General features: G+C 36.3%; 1 protein-coding gene across 4 annotated transcripts in view; it reads left to right on the forward strand.

The window, feature by feature from the left end:
* Atp11c (ATPase phospholipid transporting 11C (ATP11C blood group)) overlaps positions 1-16,985 on the forward strand; it is a 181,357-nt gene that overhangs the window by 49,969 nt on the left and 114,403 nt on the right. For 3 of the 4 annotated variants that reach the window (XM_085685222.2, XM_085685219.2, XM_085685221.2), the window contains exon 1: positions 6,578-6,643. The exons of the other annotated variant lie outside the window; for it this stretch is intronic. In XM_085685222.2, the coding sequence (XP_085541348.2) occupies positions 6,593-6,643 (51 nt within the window). In that variant the 5' untranslated portion in view covers positions 6,578-6,592. Of the gene's footprint in view, positions 1-6,577; positions 6,644-16,985 lie in introns of those variants that run through there. 4 annotated transcript variants of the gene reach the window in all.

A 16,985-nucleotide genomic window follows, 5' to 3' on the forward strand; every position in this document is an offset into this window, starting at 1 on the left:
CAAATTCCCTGGGAATTCTCCTTCAGACAGTGTCAGAATGCACACTCACACTCTGAGAAGCTTTGCTTTAAACTAGGACCAATTATGATTGGTTAGTTTTAGAGTAGAATAAAGCAAAAAGTGAAGTCATCTAGCAGCACACACTAACTTATCCTCTCATGTCTTTGCCAGAATGGTAGTAAATATAGTCCTTTTGTTTATGAAAATTCAACTTTTCCTATTCCTGGAGATACTAATAGCTAAGGTTTATTTGTTTATTTTGTTCTAGTAGGTACTTGAATATACTAAGTACTCTACCACTATATCACTAGCCTTCATTTTACTTTTTATTTTAAAAAGATCACATTAAATTTCCAAAACTGGACTTGAACTCATTCTACAGGTTATGTAGACTTGATCTTGTAGTCAGTCTTCTACATGTCCATTTGCCAGGCTGTGCTAATTTTATTGAGTGCTTTTTAAAGTTCATGTGATGTCCTGTGTCCACCTATTGATTTATTAGAAAAATACCAGTGAGATAGATGTGGTTATTGTCCTTTTTATATAAAGAGAAGAAACTGAGACTCCAGGATATTCAGAGATTTGTGTAAATCACATAACTGTTTTGGAGTACAACAGGAAGCTTATCTGAGTAATTTACTCCAGTATTAGTTTATTCTTATTGAGCCATAAATGCATGGAATTGGAATGACTGACTTTTGTCACACGTTATCTTTGGAGCAAGCTAGCTTTTAACTCCTGTTTCAGAAGGGCAGGAGAGATCAGTTTTAATTCCCAGCATCTATGTCAGATGGCTCACAACCAGCTGTAACTCCAGCTCTAGGGTATCTAACACTTTCTTACCTCCATGGGTACCTGGACACACATGGCATATATACATATACATAAGTAAAAATGAAAATAAGAGACATATACATAAATGAAAATAAATCTTAAAACATAAATGTCTTTTTATGTATTGGCAATTTACCTTTTAGTTTTGTTTTTATTTATTTACTTACTCATCTTTTTATATTTTTTGAGAAGGGTCTTATGGAGCTCAGGGTGGCCTCTATCTAGTTTGCTGTGTAACTCAACTTTCAGCCTTCTGATCCTCCCACTTCCACCTTTGATGTACTGGGATTATAGATGTATACTACAATGCTCAAACTAAAAATTACTTTAAATTCTGCTAAATTTGACATAATAAAATTTATCATCTTAATCACTTCTGATGACATAGTTCTGTGGCAGCAAGTTCATTCATACTATTTAACTATCACCACCATTTAGTACTAGAAATGTTTTTACCTTGCAAAATGAACTTTGTATCCATTAAACAGTAAATCTGCATTCCTTTCTCCTAAATCCTGGAAATTTGTCTCTGGAGGAAGTCTGTACACACAAGAGCACACACATACATTATCCCTTGAGAATTTCATGCATGCATACAATGTAGTTGGTTATATTCAACTCCCATTCCTTCCCCAACTCCTCCCAGATCTACCTCCCCAGCTCCTTTCAATGTCATTTCTTCTTCCTCCTCCTTACCTTCCTCATCCTCATCTTCCTCTTCTTCCTCTTTCTCCTCTTCCTCTTTTTCCCCTTTGTCTTCCTTCCCTTCCTCCCCCTCCTCCTCCTCATGTCTTCTCCTCTTCCATCCTTCTTTCTTCTATTAATTATCTATAGAATTCCATTGTGCTACCCACATGCTCATGAGTATGAGACCACCATCCAATAGAATGTGGTCATCATACCAGGTCCCATACTCTTAAAAAGGGTTTTCCCTTCACCAGAAGCTATCAACTAAGAGAATCTATTTTTTCTTTGAGAGTATAATATTATTCTCCACAGCCAATAGTTTTCTGATTAATGTTTAGATAAAAATACTAATTTGCAATCATGCCCTGAATGTTGTAACAGAATTCATAGACTTTTTTAGTAGAATTTGCATGTTCTTAAAATTATTTGATTAGACAGACATAGTGGCACATGGCTTTAATCCCAGCACCCCTGAAGCTGAGGCAGGTGGACCTGTGCCAGGTTAGTGTAACCCTCGTCTATATATTGAGTTCCAGGTCAAACTGGGTTACATAATAGGAACTCTGTCTCAAAGAAACAAATATAAAATTAAGTGATTAGGAGGCTGGGGAGACAGCTCAGCAGCTAAGAGCACTTAGCTGCCCTTGGAGGGTGGAGTTGCACCCCAGCACCCATATCAGGCAGTTTATAGTCTCCTGTAACTCGTGCTCCCAGGAACCCAGTGCCGTCATCTGGCATCCTTGTGCACCTTCACTCACACACTAACTCAGATACACATGATTAATTATAAAATAGTTATTTTGCTGATTTATTTTTAAGTATGTAGGTGTTTGCCTTCATGTATGTTTATGTACCACATGTATACAGTCCCTCTGTAGGCCATAAAATGGTGTCAATGTCCCCTGGAACTGGAATTGTAAGCTGCCATGTGGGCGCAGGTTCCAAGGAAAAGCAGCCAGTGCTTTTAAGAAAGTGAACAATTTCTCCAGCCCCAGTATGAATTCTTATTTGTCTTTCTTTTCCTTCTTTCCTTCCTTCCTTCCTTCCTTCCTTCCTTCCTTCCTTCCTTCCTTCCTTCCTTCCTTCCTTTTTTTCTCTCTCTTTTCTTCACAAAAACTTATGTGGAAAATGTCTCTGAGTTAATTCTAAACAGAAAATTGAGACTTCATCAATTAGCAGAATAGACCCAGCAGAAATTATAGTATCTTCTAATAATGAAGAAATGGACAGATTATGGGAAGAATGTGAACAAGCAAAGAGCTTGTTGTAATGTTTTGGGGGAGATTAAGAACAGCTATCCCAAAAGCAAGAGAATTTGACTTATAAAGAGAACTAATTGGATTCTTCTTCTCATTGTACAGAACACACCAATAAATGGAGCCCCTACATTCTATACTGATCAAGATAAATCAGGAAAGGCAGGTTACAAATCAGAAAATTTAGGTAAAGTAGTTCGAAACTCTCATGATTCTGTCCAAAAGTCAGAATTATATGCTATTCTCATGGTACTAAGGGATTTTAAAGAACCTTTCAACATAATTACCAATTTGCAATATGCAGAAAGAGTTGTTTTGCATATTGAAACTGCTGAGTTTATACCAGATGATACATAATTGACTTTATTATTTATCCAGTTACAAGATACAAACAGGATTAAGAATCATCATACACACACACACACACACACACATATATATATATATATAAAACATAATCTAAATCCATATGAGTCTGCTAGGTTTTGTAGCACATAGTAATACAGAAATCAATCAATTATTGATTGGAAATGAGCTGAAGGCTTTAGAACTTCGTAAAAAACATTATTTCAATAGCAGAGATTTAAAAAAAAGACCATCATGTTTCAACGAGCCAAGGAAATTATAAGGAAATATCCTTCTTGTTCTTACTCTTTTTTTTTTGTTGTTGTTCTCAAGACGGGGTTCCCCCTGCCTCTGCATTGAGTGATGGGATTAAAGGTGTATACCACACCCACCAGCTTCCTACTTGTTCTTTATTCAACCAAATACCACTATCTGCAGGAAGTAAACCAATGGGCATTCAAAGGAATAAAATCTGGCAGATAGATGTGTTTCATTTTATAGAATTTGGAAAACTAAAATATGTACACCACACCATTGATATCTATTCAGGTTTTCAATAAGTAACTGCTTTGAGTTCAGAAAAGGCTGATTTGGTAATCATACATGGTCTAGAAGTTATGTCCATCATGGGTATACCCATACAAATAAAGACAGATAATGCTCCATCATATGTCTCTAAACTCTAATAAATGGAACAGGTTTTTTTTTTGCTTATTATAATATAAAGCATATTACAGGTATATCACACAGTCCCAGAGGACAGGGAGTTATAGAAAGATCAAATTGAACTCTAAAGTATATTTTAAATAAACAGAAAGGGAGTCGCCATGTGAGAGCTGGCGGTCTATTCCAGATCTTCTGGAAGGGAAAGAAATGTTCTTGCTACTGAGATATCTCTCCAGCCCCATGTTTTCCTACTGCTGAAAAATTGGCAAAATGTTACAAAATAAAAACCCCACAAAACTTAGCTTCAAAGGTGCAAGAAATTTGACAGCATTTACAAGATGATAAAGCTATATATAAATTATATCCAATTCATAAATTAGTAGTTGTAAAACTGTATATTAATGTATATGTACATTAATTTTTACAACAGTATTGCTTTAGATGTGTTAAGGATCATTGATATTCTCTTATCTTATTCTACATACTAATAGAGATCAGTGTGATATTTCCATATATATCGCTAATCGCATCTAACCAATAATACTATATATGTGATATATATAATCATGCATGTCACTAATCACATTCAACCCTACCACTTTCTCCATTTCTACTAATGGACATTCTACTTTCAAGTTAGCTAATTAAAAGATTGCATATGTAAGTGAAAATGTACTTGTCTGTGTCTAGCTTATTTCAGTTACCATTTTGTCTTTCAATTCAATTCAGTAAAAAATAAAATTTCATTTTTTGGCTGATAGCAGTTTAGTGTTGTGTGTATGTGTGTTCATGCTACACATACATTCATCTGTTAAGGATTACCTGGACTAACTCAATATCTTAGCTATTAAGAGTAATGCTACAATAAATTAATATTTCAATTTCTGAAATCAGAGTTTAAAAGTTTTAAATATATAAGTGATTGCAAAAAGGTGCTGCATTTCTTGAGAGTAATGACAACTTTCTAAAATTGCATTGTGATAATAGTTGCATAATGCTGTGAATATTTTGTGATAAATGAACAGATCCTATGAGTGTATTAGTGGCATATCAATAAAGCAGTTTGAAGGAGTACTTAAATCATTATATAATGGTTCTACAATTTTTTTAGTTAACTGTGTATCCTTTGGCAACTTGCTTTTCTTGCTGTACCCTGGCTTCTTCACATGTATAGTGAGGATAATACTGTTAAAAATCTTCTGTATCAGCTGGTTTTGAGAATTAAATGAAATATATGCTAAGAACTTCAAAATGTGCTTTTGAGCATAAACTTCAGATATCAATAATATTTGGCATATTTTAATCATACACAGAGCTTAGAAGAAAAATCTGAGGATGGATGTATACAAGTCCAGTGTGGTTAGTGAATGAATGGGTAACAAAGGCCACATGGAAGGATTTGCTTCCTCAGAAAGAATATGTAGATTAGTGAAAGATAGAGAAGTGAGCAAAATAGTAGCATTTACTATGCAGGCAGGAGGAGATCCAGAAAGGAAAAATGAAGATGATTGCTCAAAAGGATGTGGTATTTCAGAAACAAAGGGTAAAACAGACTATATGGATGCTAATAGTAGTACTAGAGAGAAGTTAAAGACTGGAAACTATAGCTAGGGTTGAAACAGTATAGAGTATTTATCTAGCATGCATAAAGCTATGGATTTGTTTGTAGAGTTCTGTAAAACAGAAAAACAAAATCAGAAGAAAATTTTAAACTGTAAATTTCCATTGGGTTTGGCAAGTTTGTATTGTGAGAATATAGGGCCAAATACTAACCAGCTTACAGAGAAAGATGGTTGAAGAAAAGCATGAGGAAATTCTGAAAGCATCTTTTTTTGAGGCGGATTGTCATTTCTGTATTCGTTGAGTTCCTACAGTATGTCTGGCACTGCTCTAGGTAATTGTGGTATACCAATGAACAAAACAAAATAATCTCTATCCTTAAGGCTGTCCCTTCATACTGGTCCTGGTACAAGGAAGAATAGACTAGAAGGCAGATATTTTGTCAATGAATTTTTTTAAAAGAAGTGTTTAAACATATTTAAGGTAAGGAACAATGGGGATAAAGTAGAACCTGATAATGCAGAGGAAGTATGATAACATTGGTGCACAAAGATGGGAAGGTGGAAATCAGAAAAGGGAGGTAGCGAGGCATGGTGATGGCGCACCTTTAATCTAAGCACTTGAGAAGCAGAGGTAAGTGGATCTCTGTGAGTTACAAACCAGCCTACTCTGCATAGTGAGTTCCTGGACAGCCAGGGCTACATAAGAGAGACCTGTCCCAAAAAGGAAGAAGAGAAATGTAGGTGAAGACTGTATTAGTCTTGAACAGAAGAAATGTCATCTCAAACTGCAAGAGCTGGCATTTATGTGCAGGGAAGGGAAATGGGAAGGGCTTCTTGGTACTAGATGTCTTTGATTGAAGGATGCAGAAGCAAGGGCTCATGTGGGGAGAAGTATGAAAGACAACTTGAGCGGAGTTATGAAGTTTTGAAATATATACTTAGGTGGAAATTGAGATTTTAGAAAAGGAGTCCTGAACTCTTGTAGGTTTTTGGATCAAAGTGTGTATGTTGGGGGGGGGGTGTCTTGTGTGGGTGATGGACTTTCCAAGTAGTGTAGCAAGATCTAGTGTGGAGAACAAGATTGAAAGCCAAGTTTCAAAGTCTTCATTCATTGTCAATAAGTGACCAAAGATCTGTTTTTGATAGAGATGATGAGATAGGTATTAAAGGTCACTAGAGATAAAGAAGTCAAAGAACTGTGGAGTGAACTGACTGTGCAGATTAACCTGATAATTTCATCAGATGCTGGAAGGAGATGAGATGGAAAAGTTGCTGATGACCCAAGTGAATGAGGTCAGATCTTCTTGGGGTGACTAGATGGCCATATGAGAAGTAAAAACTAGTGTATGTCTTCACATTATATGAGCCCAAAGGTATGAAGTGATGAGGTTGAATTAGACTATATAAGCAGTGCAGAGGCTAATGGAAACTCTGGTTGGTAGAAGTTAGAGGCATGTTGCAGAATATATGGGTAATTACAGGGAAGAATTTCCAGTTTACGTGTGAAGAGAAAGTGATTAACAGGGCTGCAATTTCTGCACGGCATAGTATAATCGTGGCAAGGGGGAAAGGGAACATGAAGACCCATGCCTGTAATTCCAACACCTGGAAGACTGAAACCTAAGGATTGCCATGAGTTTGAGGCCAGCTTCAGCAACATGGTATATTCCAGGCCTGCATAAGCTATACAGTCTCCCCCCCAAAAAAAAGAAAGAAAGAAAGAAAGAAAAGAAAAGAAAAGATTCTAGGAAGAAATACAGAGAAAATACAAAGATTGACAGCGGAATCACTGTCATAGGTAGTTTTAATTGGCTTTTAGGATTCAGTGCTTTTTTTTCTTTATTTGTTCTCATTCATTCATATTTGTTCTTCCATTCCACTTCCTCCCTGCCACTCCTTTCCTCTCTCCTTGTCCCTGTCCCATTTCTTCCCTCCAAATGCTATGACATATGAGCAGATTAGGTGTCCCCCAAATACCCTGTAATTTCCCTCGGTCTTTTTTCTCTTCAGAAAAGGTCTAAGCCTGTCTAAAGTTATAAACTTCCTAATCTACATCCCCTGGCATTTATTCTAATGTGTGTCTGTTTTGTACAAAATACAACTACAACAGTGTACATGCTGTTATAGAAATGTAGCCAGAAACCTTAGTTGTGATAACACTTTTTTGGGTTACTTTAAAAATTAAAATGTGTCTTCCCAGGAGTAAATAAGACATTGCTTTGTAGTATTTTTTGGTCACTATTAGGGCTCAGTTTCTGCTTTTAGTGTAGCAATTGGATGGTTGTTTATTTATCTACTTATCTACTTATTTATAAAGAAAAGGGGGGAAGAACAGTAACAAATAGTGTAGGTCTGAGAATTACACAGTGGAAGAGTAGATTATATGCCTGTGCTATGGACAGTTAGTTGCTCGACTATTCTTATTTAAACATTTCCAAAGCTGTTTTTCATTACTTAATTCTGATTATCAGACTCCAGTATATGAATCCAAGTCCAGAGGTAATCCTTACTAAAATTTATAGCCATTGACACCACAAAGATGTGTAGTTTAGTTGCTTAGGAATTTACTCGTGGGGGAATTAGTTAAGAATGAAAATGTGTGACAGCTAAGAAAAAACTGGACATTGGTAAAATTAAAACTCCTTAGGAAATAATTAGTTCATTTGGTTATATAACATCCTGGGTGAAAATCAAAGGTTACTTGGGTTCATACAAGAAGAAATATTTCTTTCTTCTTTCCTATTCTCCTTCCTTCACTCCTTCCCTTCCTCCCTCCTTTCATTTCTTCTTTCTTTTTTCCCCTCTGTGTAGTCCTGGCTGTCCTGGAACTCACTCTGTTTAACAGGGTGGACTCAAATTTAGAGACTTGCCTGCCTCTGCTTCTGAGGTCTGGGATTAAAGGCGTGCACCACCACTGCCTGGCTGGTTGTGTTTCTTAAAATCAAGCAAAACATCATGCTTTATCCCAGACATAAGTGTAAATTTGACATACAAACTTTATTTTAGAAAATCACAGTAAAACCAATTAACTCATGATGTTGTATAATTTGAGAAGGAGATCTACACAACAGTCTGGCAATTTTTATATTAGTCTACTGTTTTCCTTTTGCTGTGGTAGTTTCATATACTTAATTATTCCCAAAGAAAATCTATTCAGATATCACAGAGATGGAGACAGTATTTAGCAAGCATACACATGTTTTAAAAGTGATTGCAACAGTTGTTTTTAACGTTTAGGTTGTAATGATTCAACACATGAATGGGACACATTGTTCATTTGTTTTCTGCTCACCTAAATATGTGAACTATGCTCGGATTCTTCCCACTGCTCCATTCTTACTTTGATATACTCATATTTTTCTCTGAAATATCCCTGACTTACCTTGATCCTAAAAACTAAATTGCTTTAAACATTTACTGTTAATAAGTATATTAATGGAAAAGCTGGAACACTTATGATGATTTCTCTAAATTTTTTTGTTTTATTTATTTATTATGTATATACCATTCCTTCCATGTATGCTTGCATGCCAGAAGAGGGCACCATATCTCATTATTGATGGCTGTGAACCACCATGTGATTGCTGGGAATTGAACTGAGAACCTCTGGAAGAGCAATCAGTGCTCTTAACCTCTGAGCCATCTCTCTAACCCCTCTAAATTTCTTATAAACAAGTTCTGGAGGAGTTGTTTTTTTTATTTAGTTTTGTTGCTCTGTGTATTAAAATCAAAGACAAGAGCCATTGCTCCTTATAGAAGTGCCTTAATTCTGAAATACCAGGTGAGGCTTGGTTTTGAGCTGACCAAAACTTGGTTTTTGCCCCAAAAAGAGACATTTAGGCTCTCTTGGGACCAAGACTTATCAATAGTGAGAGCACAATGGATGGGAATGTTTAAGAATATTAAAGAAACTAAGGGAATGCAGATAAGTTTGTCTACCAGAACCTAACATTGGTCATAATCTCAATCTTTATCTTAAACATTTGATATTCCTTTAAGTATGTAACTGCTTATGTTCATTCAAACATGTTAAATATTCCTTTTCTAGGACTCTAACATGTTAATTTTTGTAAATCTGAATAATTGATGCCCATGGGTACCTTCTCATTTGGCTCCTGCGTTTTATAGATAAGAAAACTGAGGTACAAAGGAGAATTGAGATTCAAAGTTGTTTGTTTTTCTAGTGAAGTAAGCTTCTTCCTAATTTAGCAAGAGAATGATGCTTATCATTTTGCCTCACATATTTCTTGTTCTTGAAATTTTGGTTTCAGTAGAAAGGAATAGGCTTTGGTTTGTAGGATTTCACAATACATGTCTACATGCACAGATTATTTGACTTGATTTGGAAAGGATCATAGCGGAAAATGATTGTCTGAGGTCAATTATTTCCACTTCTAAATCTGTGGCCTTCTGCAGAGCTACTACTCAACTGCCTTCTTCCTGTTAGTTAGGGTGTTACCAGGACAGGATGGGAGGTTTCTTCCTATTGCCTGCCTGGGTAGATACTTCTCTTTAATGCCCAGCACCCAGCCTCCCCTGAATGGCAAGCATTGCAGAGCTATGTGGCATTCTAGAGTGTATTCATTTGATTATACTTGCTGGGTGTTTTTGTTTCTAGTCTACCAAGACCTACCAAGACCCTCCAGTTTTTTAATGCATACAACCATGAGCTGAATTATTTATTATAACCTTTGAGGAGCCTTGAGAAATTTGTTTTCCCTCTTTTGAAAATATTTTGAGTGTTTCATGACTATGAGTAAAGTCACAGTATATCATTTTTCTTTTGTTTATATGCTAATTAAAAGCATTGAAGAGATAGCTCAGTAAGTAAAGTGCTTGTCTAACAAGCATGAGGAAGTACCTAAGTTGCATCTCTGCCTGTATAAAACCTGAGTTTGATGATATGTGCTTGTAATTCCAGCTTTAGGGGGGCTCAGAGACAAGTAAGAATCCCTGGAGCTCACTGACAAGCCAGCTTTGCTTGATTAGCAAGCCTGATAGCAAGCCCCAGTTCCCAGTAAGAGATCCTCTTTTAAAAAGCAAGACAAATGGTTCCTTAGGAAAGACATCTGAGACTGACCTCTGGTTTCCACAGATGTGTGCATATATTACATTGCTTGCCTGCACATACATACATACATATGTACATAAAATTAGTAAATTGTTATCTGATTAGTATAGAATAATGAAATGTTTGTGGTCCTTTTGATCTTATAACCTTAGTATTTTTTCTCTTCCATTTCATAAGAACTTTATCTCTTTTGTTAGAAAACTATTTATATTGGTTTCATTTGGACCCTCTGAGTTTGAAGTATAGTAATCCTACAGAAGATGTTTTAACTTATTTGTATTAAGATTATATCTTGCATGGGTATTAAGTTTTAAAATACATTTTGTGAGCAACTTGTAGTGTGTTCAGTTTTAAAATCTGTACTGTGAGCAATTGGTAAACAAAGTCTGTTTCCATTGTTCTGTATGATAATATTCTTTTTCTTAGTATTTACTGTATGAAGACAGTGTTTTGTACTCATCACCATTTAAATTTAAATTTTATGTTTTTGAATATTTGTCTGCATGTATATAAGTGTTGCACGTGTATACAGTGCTTGTGAAAGTGAAAAGAGGGCATTGCCTATCCTGAAACTGAAATGACAGGTAGTTATGAACTGTCATGTGTATGCTGGGAACCAAACCCATATCTTCTGCAAGAGCAGCAAGTGCTCTTAACTCCTGAGCCATCTCTCTAGCCCCATCATTTCCACTTAGATGGTGAGGAAGCTGAAACATGATGCTGAGTCAATGAACTTTATGTAGTTTACATAGCTAGTAAGTGGCAAATTCAGTACTGACATCTGGCTCATTTACCCATATACTTAGCTTGCTCCTTTACTTTACCTTAACTTATATGCCACCTACTCTGAAACATTGTGATAATTTCATGCCCTCTGAAAGAAGGAAATTATCACAAAAATCAGAGTACCTGACATTTGAACATTTAGGAATATACGCATTAAAAGATGGGACAGGTCTGGGGAGAGATGGTTTAGTTGGTAAAGTGATTGTCATGTAAACTTGAGGACTTGAAGTTGGATCTAGCACCCTTGTCAGGTGACATTCTTTTGTAATCCTAGCACTGGGAAGATGGGAAAAACTCTGGGACTTCTTCACTAAGTCTAGACAATTGGTTAGTTCCGGGTTCAGTGAGAAACTGTATCAAAAAAATAATAGCCAATATCAACTTCTGACCTCCACATGCATGCACAGCCCCTGCAACACAACCTTGACCAAAATATATTTTTCTCTATATAATGGACCTTGAGTATTCACAGATTGACTCCAATAATACTGTGATTTGGGAGCTAGTCTTGTTTAGTCAAACAAGTGAGCCATATTTGACTATAATGCTGCCATCCCTCTGTTCTCCCATTAATAAATTCAGAGTTTTTACCTCCTTATAACACATATTTAGGCACCTCAGATTCCAGTTGTGTGCTGAGAGAATAAGACAACAGATCTCCAAGAATTATTGATTGTGATTACCTTGGAGGAAGCTACACTGTGCAAAGGTTTCCCCAAGTTTGCATATTTATACTTTCCATTTATTACTAGAGCTTTTAATTGGATTGTTGGATTTGGCATTAAGTGACCTTAAGTTTACTTTTATGGAGACTCATCCAGGTGATTCCAGTCCAAACAAACAGCAGTTGAATATAAACTGCGATTCTTGTAGAAAAAATAAGACGGAAGACCAGTTTGGTGAGATTAGGACCCTTTTAATAGGAAATTCCCGTGGAGAGACTAGTTAGAATGACTGACAGAAGTAAGGTATATTTAGACTAGTCCTGGAACCAAGCTCAGTACATGGCCTAAGATAAAATTCTTTTGTCATCGCATATAAATCTAAGTTTGTAGTGTAACATGTGAAATCTACAACATATTTTGGAATTCATTTCATAAAATTCTAGATAAGATGCCATAATTACATAAGACTCGGATACACATTTATTATTTTCCTAGAAATTTTAAACTAAACCTCTCCCTACTCAGTTTTATCCCTTCAATGATCCTTTTTCCTTTATTCTTCTGTGTTTATTTAGCAGTGTGCTGCAAATATGTTTATATGTTTGTCTTGCTTGAATATTTGATCAAACCCATGGTGTTAAAAACTTGTGCATGGCAGGAACTGATATAGCCCTAACTACAATGGGTCAATGAGAGAGTATAAGCAGGAAGAGTGAAGTGATCAAGCTTTGCCTCAGGTTTGCTCTTATTTGCCCACTGATAACCTTGCAGAGTGAATAAAGGTGAATGACTAAAACAAAAGGATAAGAAATTCTGGATAGCAAACTATCCCCAGGAGTTGCAGGTGACTTCAGAGTGCATGTAAAGGTCATGAAACTCAGATCCTGCTCATGTACTGTGTAAAGGACCAAAGCAAGGTGAGAGCCTAAAGAACCATGGGGATGTGTTGTACTTGAGTTATATCCTAGTATTTTTTTAGTAACAAGTATATGGTTAGCTAAGGTAACTAGAAAGAGTTTGCTAAGAAAGTCACCAATTCATTAAAAATGTCAGGCAAGGCGGGGTGGCACATGCCTTAATCCCAGTACTTCGAGGCAGAAGCAGGCAGATCTTTAATGAGTTCAAGACCAGTCTGGTCCACAAAGTGGACAACCAAAACTGTTGCACAGAGAAGCCCTCTCTCAAAAAAACAGAAAAAAAATCTTTAAAAAACCTTTTAGAGGTTGCCTGGTGGTGGTGGTGGTGCATACCTTTAATCTCAACACTCTGAGGAAGAGGCAGGTGGATCTCTGTGAGTTACAGGATAGCCAGGGCTACACAGGGAAACTTTGTCTCGAAAAAGAAAACAAACAGACAAGCCCAACAAAACAAAATCTTTCTAGGACCTGTTTGTCATCTATAGAACAAGAAAGTGTGTGTCTTTATTAATGAGTGCGTGTAAGGAGATTGACAAATTTTATACACTTCAGTATAACCTCTTCTACTTAAAACATGGTACCCCCCCAAAAAAAAACCTAATGATAGTCATTTTGTGATTAACATATACCAGTTAGGTGTCTGAGTAGATTTCCACATTAGATCTTAGGGATATCAAAAGATTTTAAAGGGGAAAAATTACTGACTCATTTTAAGATTATCAATGAAAAGATTTTCTTACAGCTTAATATCCTTTCCATATTATATTTTAATTATTTTCCTTATCCTTCGTGTTTATTCTCCCCCCACTGTGTGTGTGTGTGTGTGTGTGTGTGTGTGTGTGTGTGTGTGTGTGTACATGCATGTGCGTCTATCTCTAGTTATTTGTGTGAGTATGTGAAAAAACCTTGGGTGTCATGCTCAAGAATGCTATCAACTCTGATATGGGGTCTCTCATCCTGCAGCGTACTAGTTAAGCAAGGCTGGCTGACCAGTGTAGCCTAGGGATCTTTTAAGACTTTTCAACACTGGGATGACTAGCAAATAGTACAATGCATGGCACTTTTATGTGGTTTCTGGGAATCAAACTCAGATCCTCATGCTTGTGAGGTAAGCACTTTACTGAACTGAGTCTTCTTCCCAGTCCAGGTTGAACTTGAACTGTTCATTTCCTGCCTCCCCCTCCTGAGGTGATGCTGGAAGGGGTAGGGCACCATAGCCGAGTCTGAATTCTAACATTATTATTTGGAGGGTTCTTTTCTGTTTTGAAAAGTAATTTTTTTTCAGGGACAGCTTACATATTGCAATGTGTTGCCCTTTGCTCTTTACATTCTTTATTCTTTCCCTTCACATAGCTGCAATTCTTACAAGGGAATTCAGTGTCCATCTCACAGGTTCATTCACATATGCACAGTGTGTGTTCAGGTAAAAACATGTATCAGACCTTTACAGACAAACCTGAACAGGGGCCAAAGAGCACAAGAGAAGAGTAGAAGAGGCTGGCTCAGCATTGAAAAGCACTTGTTCTTGCAGAGGACCTGGTTCAATTCCTAGCACCCACAAGAGGGTTCACATTGATCTGTAACTTACAACATTCCATACTCCAGTTCCAGGGGATCTCATGCCATTTTCTGACTTCTTCAAGTCTCCAAACACATACATGGTACACACATATACATGCAGGCAAAACACCCACACATATAATAAAGTGAATAAATCTGAAAAAGAATTTAAGAAAAAGAATGGGAGAAAGTGGCAGGTGTAGGATATAAAAAAAGATGATAGAAGAAAAATCTCTGTACTGTGCCTCAGAAAAATGATCAGTTTTTTGGTCATGGTAGCCTCTTTGGCTTATTTGAAATTTTATGTGAACAAATTGCTCTCTTTCCTGGTTCACTGTAATAATCATTTCAATCTATTGCCTTCCTTTCCAATTCACTGTGTAGTATCATAGGAGCAAATAATTGCTGTGACCAAATTGAAATAATTCTTGGATTTTAGTAGTGCTTGGCATACATCAGGAATAAATATTTTATATTTTATAAGCATTCTGTACTTAGGATAAAATAAGACACTAAAAACAAACATATTAGTCTTGTTTTTCATTTCCTGTAAGTCAAAGTAATATAAACCTAATCTGATTTTCGTCATAAAAAGAGCATTATATTAAGGATTATTTCTAGCCTAATTCCTGACTTTCTAAGTAGAAACAGCCCTAGTTACCAGTTTTAATCAAGTGTTTAATCAGGTGGATATGATTAATCTGAACATTGCTTTGGATAACATTTTTTAAAATCTATGTAAATCAATTAACAATAACCAACAGTCTGGAAGTATGTTTGAAGCACTAAAATGTCACTATAGAATGTTGCTCCTGTCACAACCACTGCTTTAGTTTTTTCTGAAAGTGATCAAAAGAATTTCCTTTTAATTTTAATTAGTATACATGTGAGTATGTGAGCATGTTTGTATGTGCCCACAGAGGCTAAGGGCGTTGGGTTTTCCTGGAACTAGATTTACAGATAGTTGTGACCTCCCTCATGGAGGTGCTGGGAACTGAACTTGGGTCCTGGAAGACCAGTATGTTCTCTTAAACCCAGAGCCATATTTCTGGTTCTTTAATCTAAAGTTTCTTTTAAGCATTTTTTTTTACAAAGTCAGGGTATTCATGCAGGATTTTTTTTGGGCTAAGTTTTAACTAGTATGTTTGAGGAAACTTTAGTGGAAACTGGCAGTTAACAGCTTTTTTGAGAAATTTGCTGAGACTTTGTACTTTGCTTGTTGTATATTGTCTGTAGGGAAGAGTTTATAGAGCAGAGCTAGGTGTGGTAGTACACACCGTTAATCCCAGCACTCTGGAGGTCTTGAGGCAGAGGCAGGCAGATCTTTGAGTTCAAGACCAGTTGGTCTCATAATAAGTTCTAGGACAGCCAGTGCTGTGTAGAGAGACCCTGTCTCAACCCCCAACACACAAATATTATAGAACAGGTTATTAGTCATTTGATTTAATTCATGCTTAGAGAAAGTAATGGTGATCTGAATACGGTGGCACATACTTGTAATCCCACACTTCAGAAGTAGAAGTATCAGGAGGAACTCAGTCTCATTCTCTGCTTCCTAGCAACTTCAGGGCCATACTGGGTACATAAAATTCTAACAAAAAAAATAAGAAAAGAAAATGATGGCTGATGAGATCTGAAGAATGACTATAAGTAGGTAAAGAAATGATAGGAGTATTCTGTGCTGAGAGAAGCAGTGGAGCAGAAAGAATCTTTGGGGCAGGAAGAAGCCTAAGGCTCACTTGAAATGGAATGAAGACTAATGAGTTATAACAGCAATAAAAGAAGGTAAGATAGATAGGCAAGATATGAAATTAGACAAGGAGAGAACTTGACTATGTGTAAGACCTTGCGGTATAGACTAAATGTATTAAGATTGACATGAGACCATTATTAGGAAGATTGGAGGACGGGTGCATTCAGGTTTGTATTATGTGATTATTACCTGATACTGGCTGTGTCAGTTTTCACTATTGACATTTACCTGATTTTTGTGAGTGGTCGAATGTGAGCAATCTCCCTCACAACAATAAGCTACTTGAAGACAGATATCGTGTAAAATCCATCACTCTGTTTCTGGTGCCTTGTATATAGTAGAAAATCAAGTAATTCAGGTTAATAAATTTATTAACAACATTAGTAAATTTATCTAGTTAGTTCGGTAACAGGATCTGTGCGTACTGTGTATGAGGCCCTGAATTCTATCCCCAGCTAGTAGACAAAAGAGTTACTTTTTTAAAATTAAGGTAAAATTCACACAGTATAAAATTAACCATTTGTGTTACATTTTGTTTGTGTAATCCACAATTTGTGTGGAGATCAGAGTACAATTATTGGGGAGTCTGTTCTCTTCTTTTACCATATGGGTTCAGGGAATTGAACTTAGATTGTCAGACTTTGCCAGCAATGCCTTTATATGATAAGCCATTTCACCAGCTCAAAATTAGCAATAAAGGTAAACACTTTATTGTTTTTAGTAGTATGAGGTTAGAATATATATCTTTTGTTTTTCTTCCATGTTTCCTGACTTTTTCTCTCCAAAGTACGTCATGAAAATTAATCTTCTCTCATCTTTATGTTTTGGAGCTAACACTAAAGAAATTCTCTTAACTATCTTGTTTGACAGTAGCTTAGAAGAT

Source organism: Myodes glareolus, chromosome X, assembly GCF_982192425.1.
Source record: "Myodes glareolus chromosome X, mMyoGla1.1, whole genome shotgun sequence".
NCBI classification, from domain to species: domain Eukaryota; kingdom Metazoa; phylum Chordata; class Mammalia; order Rodentia; family Cricetidae; genus Myodes; species Myodes glareolus.